The 9,465-nt window shown below is 40.1% G+C and overlaps 2 protein-coding genes across 2 annotated transcripts; one reads left to right on the top strand and one right to left on the bottom strand.

Annotated features, from left to right (window-relative positions):
• Positions 1–353: 353 nt before the first annotated feature.
• Positions 354–3,267, bottom strand: LOC140947225 (multifunctional protein ADE2-like). The gene is made up of 2 exons (XM_073396284.1): positions 3,130–3,267; positions 354–1,780 (listed from the first exon to the last, which is right to left on the bottom strand). The coding sequence occupies exons 1-2, from the start codon at positions 3,155–3,157 to the stop codon at positions 522–524; spliced, it is 1,287 nt and encodes a 428-aa protein (XP_073252385.1). The 5' UTR covers positions 3,158–3,267; the 3' UTR covers positions 354–521.
• Positions 3,268–3,335: 68 nt separating this feature from the next.
• Positions 3,336–8,487, top strand: LOC140947224 (amidophosphoribosyltransferase-like). The gene is made up of 3 exons (XM_073396283.1): positions 3,336–3,673; positions 5,346–6,486; positions 7,301–8,487. The coding sequence occupies exons 1-3, from the start codon at positions 3,546–3,548 to the stop codon at positions 7,559–7,561; spliced, it is 1,530 nt and encodes a 509-aa protein (XP_073252384.1). The 5' UTR covers positions 3,336–3,545; the 3' UTR covers positions 7,562–8,487.
• The last annotated feature ends 978 nt before the right edge of the window (positions 8,488–9,465 follow it).

The following is a 9,465-nucleotide window of genomic DNA, read 5'->3' as shown; positions in this document are numbered from 1 at the left end:
ACCTATGATAAGGCCTGGCCAGAATGACTATCTGGCCTGAGTGCAACTCTTCCTATAACCAACAGGTACCAATGACACCTTTCTGGCTTTTCCACTAAATTTCATGGCAAAATTGTCTAGAAAAACTTGTTGGCAAGTCTACACCATACTCTTAACTAAACTGTAAAAAAAAAAAAAAGCTACAAAGGCTAACAACAGGTAGTTGCCAACTTCAATGAACAACAAGGACATCTCTCCTGTTTTTTTTTTTAATTTTTTTAACTATGGTAGGTTTATATATGACCAGAAAAACATAACACTCCTTGTGAGTTTCTGATAGAACTTCACAACAATCATGATTAATGAGACAGATATACATTAAGCAAGGGTTATTTTAATGTTAGCTTTAGCAAACAACACAGGAACGTTGTGGTTCTTTGAAAACAGCAAAGGAACAGGCAAATGTTTCGTGTTATACTTTAGTTTGCTTTTTAAGTCTATAAACTGTATTCATGACACTGGTTGCAGTGCTATGTAGAAAGTTACTGTTGTTGCAGCTTCTGATCTGCTTCCGTAAGACCTACAGCTGTATTAAGCCTCTTTCCCTTCAAACTTCCCCAGACGACATGATCACTGAGACCTAAGATCTGAGCAGCAGCTAGAGCAGCACCATCAGGGTTGAGAGTTGTGGTGCAACCTAATCCAGATGGCAGTCGCAGAGACGACCAGACATCTTGAGCACCCCACTGGGAACTCATTGGGGGGCAGTTGATCACTGGGAAGGCTGTATTACCAGATAAAACTGGTCCAAGACCATTGCTACGTCCAGCAACTGCAATGATGACGACAGGATTGCCTTGGCCTTCATACCATCGTAAAACCTGCAAAGCATCCTCTGTTCCCTTATGAGCAGAGCAAACTCGGAGATCTGCAGGGATGCCAAACTCTTTCAGTGCAGTCTCGATCTTCTTACAATGGTCCAAGTCACTGGGTGAGCCCATGAAGACAACAGCATGCCCCGGGTGATGAACATTAAGCTTCTGCACTTCAGCTGCAACCCATTCATAATTTTTCTTGACTTGTTTTAAGGCTTCTTGAGTAACCTCAGGCAGGTCCCTGTAGACTTGCTTGTCGCGCATCAGACGCTTGTCCCCAGATGGCCAAATCCGCCAGGAATCATTATCCACAACATCAGCAAGAAGCAGCTCTCCAGTCTTGTGGTTCACTCCAAACTCCACTTTCATATCAACAAGAGCGACATCCACTGTTGCCCAGGCTCTCTCAATGATCTCAAAGACAGCGACAGCTGTTTCACCCATGACGTTTAGTTCATGCTTGCCAATCTTCTTACCGCCAGCGATCAACTCAGCCTCTACACACTGTTCGTAGGTCCAGAATGGATCATGCTGGGCATCATCTTTAAAAAACATTTCCAGCTTGAGAGGTGCGAACCTGTAGCCCTCCTTGACTCCAGGGTACCTCTTTAAGAATGACCCTGTTGCTATGCGACGAGTTACCACCTCCAGGGGTATCATATCACAGCGGATTCCAATAAAAGATTCTTCATCATGCTTTTTCACAAAGTGGGTCTTGATGCCGCAGGTATTTAGCAGTTGAAAGACTGCGGTGGTTGTGGCATTGCTGAATTTTGCCTTGCCTTCAAGGTCATTCTTCCTGGTGCTGTCAAAAGCAGTGATCTTATCCTTTGACCTCAAAAGAACATGGTTGCCATCTGGCGAGTCTGGTAAGGCAAAAATTTTCTTGGTTTTACCTTCATTCAGCTGCTCTCCAATCTTGATTTCTGCAATAGTAAAATAACAAATACTGTAAAAATACTTAGGTAGACAAATCAGGTAAATTATATTACCATAAAAAGAAAATGTGCCAGTCTCATTGAATTGCAATATCTTGCCTTGGCAATTCAGACTGAAATCAGTCATTGTGTATAAAATGACCACCAAATGCAAAAAAGGTTCTTACTCTAGATGGTGAGATAAATAATCAAACACAAACATTCCATTGCTAATGTTTCTATTTTTCATGCTCAATAATTTAATGCTTTCTGGAAATTTTTATGGCTTGGAAATTCGGCATGAACTTTTTGGGGGTTAAGTTTTGGTCCAGGGATTTTTGGGGGTTTGTTTGAAGCCCTAGGGATTTTTTTGGGTTTTGATTTTTGCCTCCATTCGATCATCCCTGTCTTTTGAAATCCAGAGAAGCCCCCCTGGGACATACAATAGTACAACACTGACAGGGACATGGCTTATTCCTCAAAACCTGAAACAAAATTCAAAATTCAGACGAAGAACATACATACCCCCCCCCTCCCACCCACCCACAAGAGGGCCTGTGTTATGCCAGAAGGATGAAAGCTAAAACTATTTGGGAGTGGAAAATTTGCACACACTGGGGAGAGGGGTGCTCTCAACTGGTTTGCTTTGAATTTCTTCACAAAATTCTTATATGTGAAACTTCAAGCCAGCTACAAGATGAAAATGAAAGTCACTGGTGATAACCAATTTAACACTATGATCACTGGATATAGTTTTTGTTGAAGTGTAGAAGGAAAGCAGTATTTGAAAAAAACTATTTGACTTTTAAAAAAGAATATCTTCTACCCTTAAATCTGTTGTTGTGGTTGAATATGCAGATTGTTGAACCAATCCACAGGGGATCGGTGGTGGGAAAAGCAGGGGGGTAGGGGTGGGGGTCTCTGGGCTACGAGGCATGATACAAGGAGAGGGTGCAACATTATCCCCCACCATGAAAGAAACTGCTGTAAGAAAATCGTTTCAAAAATTAAAGCAAACTCGGTGGAATAAGACAGTAAGTTTGGTCCTAGCAGATTATGCAATCAGTCAAGTGTGTTTTCCTCGGATGCATGTGCTTGGTTATCGTGACCTAGAGTGAATGGCGGCGAAAATCTTTAGTGACTGAGAAATAGAAAAGAAAGTTTTGGAAGGAAAGTTCAAGTACATTTGTCGTTGAACAGGAGATTGTCTTGTCCGACCTCAAAGAAGAAAAGCGACGAATGTGTTACTAATGGTTTCCACGTGCACGCCACTTTGACAGTCCTCTTATCACAAATAACTGCGATGCTACTTCAACAACAAGTTTTGAAAAAAGAATATTCAATTGGTCTTTTCCTACCTGATAATGGTTTTTGTTCGGCTGCCATTGGAGAAAATATTTCGCATGAAAAAATAACTTCACGTAGTCGAATCCTCGATCACCCCACTTTCCACACGACTGCGAGCTGCACGTGTGACAATTCTAATTTATACAAGAGAACACGTGGTTCTATTGCTACCAATCAGACAACAGAATTCAATTGGTTTCCCGCCAACGTTCCCGCAGGAAGTTGGAAAGAACTTCGAAAGCATGGCCAAGATTTGCGATACTGGATAGAGAGTTTTTTGGTCAAGGACTAAGTGTAACTGATTCGTTTTGAGAAAGCGTATGGTATTTTTCTTATGTACTTCATCAATTATTTTCGGTGATAACTTTCAAACGGCGGTGAAACACTCTAAAAGACACGGCTTCGGGAGAGATCAAAAGATTTCAAAATGTCCGACGAGTCAGGGTTAACACATGCTTGTGGTGTTTTCGCGTGCATTAGAGCTGACGGCGTTCCTTCAGAAGAAGTTGATGTGGCCAGTATAATCTCCCTTGGCTTAGTTTCCCTTCAGCATCGGTAAGTGTTAAATTTTGGACGTCAGTTCCTAATATTTTCTCAAATCGTTAAATGCTAATTAACACAACTGATTCAGTGTTCAGCGTCTGTATGAACCATCAGTCCGGTTAAGTACGAAATAGTGTTGTCTTGGGTACTATTTAATATTGTTAAAGTTAAAATTGTTTTTGTAGCTTTTTCTGCCGGGTTATGAATTCTATGGTCCTTTGTATTCCACAAACATTTCGGTTTCCTTATGAAATAGTTCCTTTTCCTGTAATTAAGAACAGAGAGAATGGTATTCATTAATCAATTAATCCTTTAGCTCCAATATCCACGTAGGGACTCAAAGGGTTAAGTGATTGTGAATGTGAATGTGTGGTTCCAAAAATTATCCATACCTCCCCCACAGAAGGGATTTTTCCTTAGACTCCCTCACCTCTCTGGAAATTCCAGTTAAGCTTCATACATTTACTTAAATTTTTGGACCTTTGAGAACCCCCCACCCCTCCCCCCCAGGAATTTCCAATCCCTTCTGTGGGGGGAGTATGGATATTTTCTGGAACTACACATTGTTCAGGACTTGGTCCAGGAGGAAAGATAGTTGAGGATGGGATGAGGTGGGTCCAGCTTTGGACATTAGCATGGAATGACAGAGAATTAATAAATGTTATATTTTTTCCTTTTTGACCAGAGTAAAAAGAGCATATGACAGATAACAGCTGCAAGAAACTGTCAGACCAGAAATATCTTACAATTATTAAATTCGGCTTTCGTATCATCTGAAGAATTATGGAGATTGAGGAGGGTGTTATATGGCCGAGGCAGATAACTACCTCCAGATTTAATAATTATTGTTTTATTATTCAATTCAAAATAATTCCTAGTTAAAAAACAAGCTAAAAGATGCTTTCCTCCATCAATGTTAAGTTCATCTTTGATAGTGCAGGTTTATCAGCATGTTTAGGAGATAAAAAGTTATTAAGTTCTGCAAATATTCTCCAAATAGCAGATGCTTCCGTCAAGTTGTCTTCTTGCTGTCCCTGCTATGTTTTTAGCCAATAGCTTGCCTATTTCTTCCTCTTGAAAAGGGTGAAATGTTCTGGCATTTTGTGCCCACTATCAAAACAACTCAACCTTGTCCCCAGCAGGTCTTTTTCACATATCACAAAATTCTTCCAAATTTGGTTGAAAATAGCTGGTTATGATGAATTATGCATGGGATTTTTGCCAATCGAAACAGAGAAATGTTTTGAATGAATAATAAAATAAATTTGACAACTTTATACCTGGTGAATCTGTCCAGCTAGCTTATTGTAGTTTTAAAGTGGCTATCTGTTATCAAAGTAGTAAAAAATTAGCATCACTGGATGTTAAATGGGAATTGAGGTGTCAGTTGACCATGGACCTTTGAAACGTACATGATTCAGAAATCCTTGCACATTTATGTGCGTCATTTAATAATTTTAGTATCCTTTCAGGATAAGTACATCACCTGACTAAAACTGCTTTTTTGATTTTTTTTCTTCTTGTTATTCATGTTGGTTCAATTTAATCCTTTGTGCAAATTTTATATTCTTTGTTTTGGGGCATGGTAATGTATGATAATGAGTTCGAAACAGAGGGAAGAAAAATTTAACTCAAATATAAAATTGAATTACAATGTACAAAATGTGGTTTCTTTGCTTTGCAGAGGCCAAGAAAGTGCAGGAATAGTTACCAATGATGGCAAACAATTTCACCAGCACAAGGGGATGGGTTTAGTAAACCATATATTCCAAGAGCAGCATATCAAATCCCTGCCTGGACACATGGGGATTGGACATACGCGGTACTCAACAGCAGGTGCCTCAGAACTTGTCAACTGTCAGCCTTTTGTTGTTGACACCATACATGGTCACATGGCAGTTGGACATAATGGTGAACTTGTAAATGCAAAGGCATTAAGGAAAAAAGTTCTTATGCAAGGAACTGGTCTGTCCACAGGCAGTGACAGTGAAGTTATTACACAGTTGTTGACGGCGACCCCACCATGTGGGGAACCAGATGGTGCCAACTGGCCTGGAAGAATTTATCAGATGATGCAGCTGACGCAGTTATCGTATTCGCTAGTGATCATGACACAGGACTGTATCTATGCTGTCAGGGATCCCCATGGCAACCGGCCTTTGTGTATTGGGAAACTAAGAAACTTGAATGACAGCCCTGAACTGTCACGGCTTGGTGGAGAAGTAGTCCACTCTGGATATGACAGTGATTGTATTGATGATAGCACCCTGGGCTGGGTTGTATCCTCTGAGTCTTGTGGCTTTCATTCATTTGGAGCCTCCATGTGCAGGGAAGTAAAGCCAGGAGAAATTGTTGAGTTAACCACAAAAGGTTTTAAATCCATGAGGATTGTTTCTCTGCCTAATCCAGAAAAACCTATGTCATTCTGTATCTTTGAGTATGTGTACTTTGCTCGGCCTGACAGCATGTTTGAGGGACAGATGGTGTATAGTGTGAGACAACGATGTGGTAAACAGTTAGCCATTGAAGCACCAGTAGAAGCCGAGCTTGTGAGCACAGTCCCAGAGTCTGCTACTCCAGCAGCTTTAGGTTACTCATTACATACTGGCATTCCATACGTTGAGGTGCTCACCAAGAACCGTTACGTTGGACGGACATTCATTCAACCCAGCAACAGGCTTAGGAAGCTGGGTGTGGCCAGGAAATTTGGACCACTTTCAATGAATTTTAAGGGAAAGAGGGTTGTTCTGATTGACGATTCCATTGTGCGAGGAAATACAATAGGTCCTATTGTCAAGCTGTTGAAACAGGCAGGAGCCAAGGAGGTGAGCGATTAAATAGGTCTCGGAAGTTGTACCCGGATAAAACCAAGTGCCAAATTGTAAATTTAAGTGGGTAGCCTGTACCTCAGACAAAACTAGACTTGTGGTTAAACCCCTCTGCAAAATAAAATCTTGTTCTGGGCTTCCACCTGTGTACCAGGATTTGATTACGCACCACGATTGGCATGTTAAAAACGCCATTGTTGGTTTGCCAATCTGGTTGAAGGGAAATTACAATGCATTTCCATTAACTCATTGAGCTTGTGGGGCCGAGAACAAGGATATCAGCCCTGCTTCTTAAATTTTATTCCGAGGTAAAGAATGGCAGTCCTTTTACAGTGGTTTTCATTATAACACAGGATTGTTACATCAGGGCTTCACGTCACTTAGCTCTACACCCCCAACTTGGAAAAATATAAATAATGTGGCCTTTACTGATGGTCCTGATTCCAGCCAAATTAATAATTTTGTTGAGCAGGCCCTGGTTGTGAAATGCAGAATAGCTTTATCCATCAGATGAATCACTATTGTTCGGATAGGTACAGGATTACCAAATTCCATCATCCACTGAATAGTGAGTCATCCAGTGGATAGCATTCTCGGATCATTATATGTTTCTGGAAAACTGCCCACCTACCCCTCCCCTAAGCCAACATTTTGCCCTAAGTCAGAAGTAAGTGTTAATGTTGGCTTAGGGGAGGGGTAGGTGGGCAGTCTCCCAGAAACTTATAAAGATCTGCATTCTCCACCTTTTAAACAACTGTGGCCAGAATGTTTTCAGTTGTGTTATTATCTTTTTTGTTTTGCTCATGGTTAGGTCCACATACGAGTTGCATCACCCCCATTAAAACACCCTTGCTATATGGGAATCAACATCCCAACAAGGGAAGAGTTGATTGCAAACAAGATGAGTGCTGATGAACTAGCAAAGCAGCTTGGAGCAGATAGTCTAATCTACTTAACCTTAGAGGGACTCCTGACGGCAGTACAGTCTGGGATACCAAGCTCTGCTGGTAAAAAGGAAGGTCACTGTACGGCATGTTTAAATGCACAGTATCCAGTCGAATTGGATTGGTAAAGTGAAAAGACTCAAAGATAATGTGTAATGACTGCTTATTTACACCTGTTGCAGTGCATTGCATAAACCATTCAGCCAGATGCTGCAGTCTTTTCAAGCCTTTGCAAGTTAATAGGGTTTTTACATGACTCAGTGCCATATCAAGAGAATTCTGGTACTGTTCTCAGTAAAAAAGTCTTTGACTAGACTGTCTTTTTTATTAGTTAGATTCACAAAAGAATAGTAACCAAATAAAATAACACAGACTCGAGGGGGGATCTAATCTATTTTTTACCTCTAGTAAAGGCATAAAGTTCGTCATTGTATTTCAGTTCAAGGTTTTTCTTAGTTTGAAGGCTACAGATGTCTGGTTGCTTATCTTTGGGAACACAAGAAGAAACTGGCATGACACCAAAAACAGTCAAACCCTGAAGATTACAATACAAATATTGTACAAAAATTTATTTGTCGCCTTATTTCCTAAGTCAATCCTATATGTAGAAATATGCTCTACCTGGTGCTCAAATAAACATTTTCACAGTTAAAGCTATCCAGCATTCAAGTTGACTATTTTGCAAGTAAATTTTTAAAGTAGGGCCCTTTTAGTCCCCCTAGCTACTGCATGTCCAACAAAAATGTTTGTGTGCCATGGCAGCATAAAAAAGTGCCTTAATATATTTATTGTCTTTCCATATATTTATTTCCATACTACTTTTTTTAGGCAATTTATTTTTGGTTACTTAAATGTTCATCTTACTGCAATGGCAACAGTAAGATATGGTTGGAAGAATTTATTACCAGCGTAAGGTGTAGGTTTGTGTGCATCTAAGATATTAACATAAAAATGGTGTCATTACCTGAGTGCAATATTTTTTGTGTGGAAGTTTTTTTCAGATGTGTTGCAAGGACAGAAACTATCCTTGATCAATAAAATGTTTGTTGTCTAGTTTATTGTGTTAATTCATTTGTTTCTCCGGTGTGACCATTACTTTAATTTAAAAAGGAAAAGTTACTTCTAGGAAGCTACCATAAAATTCCAAAAATAAGCCCCAGGGCTTATATTTTTGAGAATGAGGGGCTTATTTTTGGAGGGACTTATGGTGACTCGACCCAGTTTTTTGGGGAGGATACCATCCTACTTTGAAGCTCTCTGGTATCCCCACCTTTACTTTTATCGTAAGTCTAACACATAGAATGGGTGACATATAGATCAATCTACAATATAACATAAGATTTTTGGCGATCGGAGTAAATGTCACGTGGTTATAATGCCACGCCCCTTTGGGGTGTGAGTCGAAAATCGGCTGTTGCCGGCATTTTTTTGTGAAAATCTCTCGGCTACACATAGTGCGCATTAGTGCCTTGCGCTGAACAGAGTTTCACCAAAATCGCAAAGACCCAATTCGAGAAATTCACCGGTTTCCAAATTTAGGTCATAATTTATGCGAAAATGATAAGCAAACTTTACACGGATTATATCTAATAAACCAAGGGATTCATCCCTTTATTTTGGGCATCGTAATAACAGATGGGTCCTTGCAAGTCAGCAAAACGCTTTAGGGCCTTGTAAATGCGCGCGATTTCGAGCAAAGCAAACATATAGAAATTATAGTTTTCGCTATTTGTTGACGTTTGTCAGCGTTTGAGAGTCCTCACGAAAAAAGCATTTTCTTAAAAATTCGTAGTTTTTTTTCCTTCAAATTTTTTCAGGGCCACAATTGATTAACTAACTACCCGGACTCTGAATTTCATGGTCATTGAAAAACTGTGACATTATCTTCTATAAGCCCAAACTTGAGTAAACATTGAAGATTTTTAGCGTTTTGGCTGAGTTTGTGCTTTGGGAGTTGTCTATTGTTTCTAGTCTGTCATTATACGGCATTCTTGTTCAGCACGCGTGCAATGACCACGCTTGGCTGACTTCC

This window comes from Porites lutea, chromosome 9 (assembly GCF_958299795.1).
Source record: "Porites lutea chromosome 9, jaPorLute2.1, whole genome shotgun sequence".
Lineage (NCBI taxonomy): Eukaryota > Metazoa > Cnidaria > Anthozoa > Scleractinia > Poritidae > Porites > Porites lutea.
Note: the sequence above shows the minus strand (reverse complement) of the source record. Positions and strands in the feature narration are given on the sequence as shown.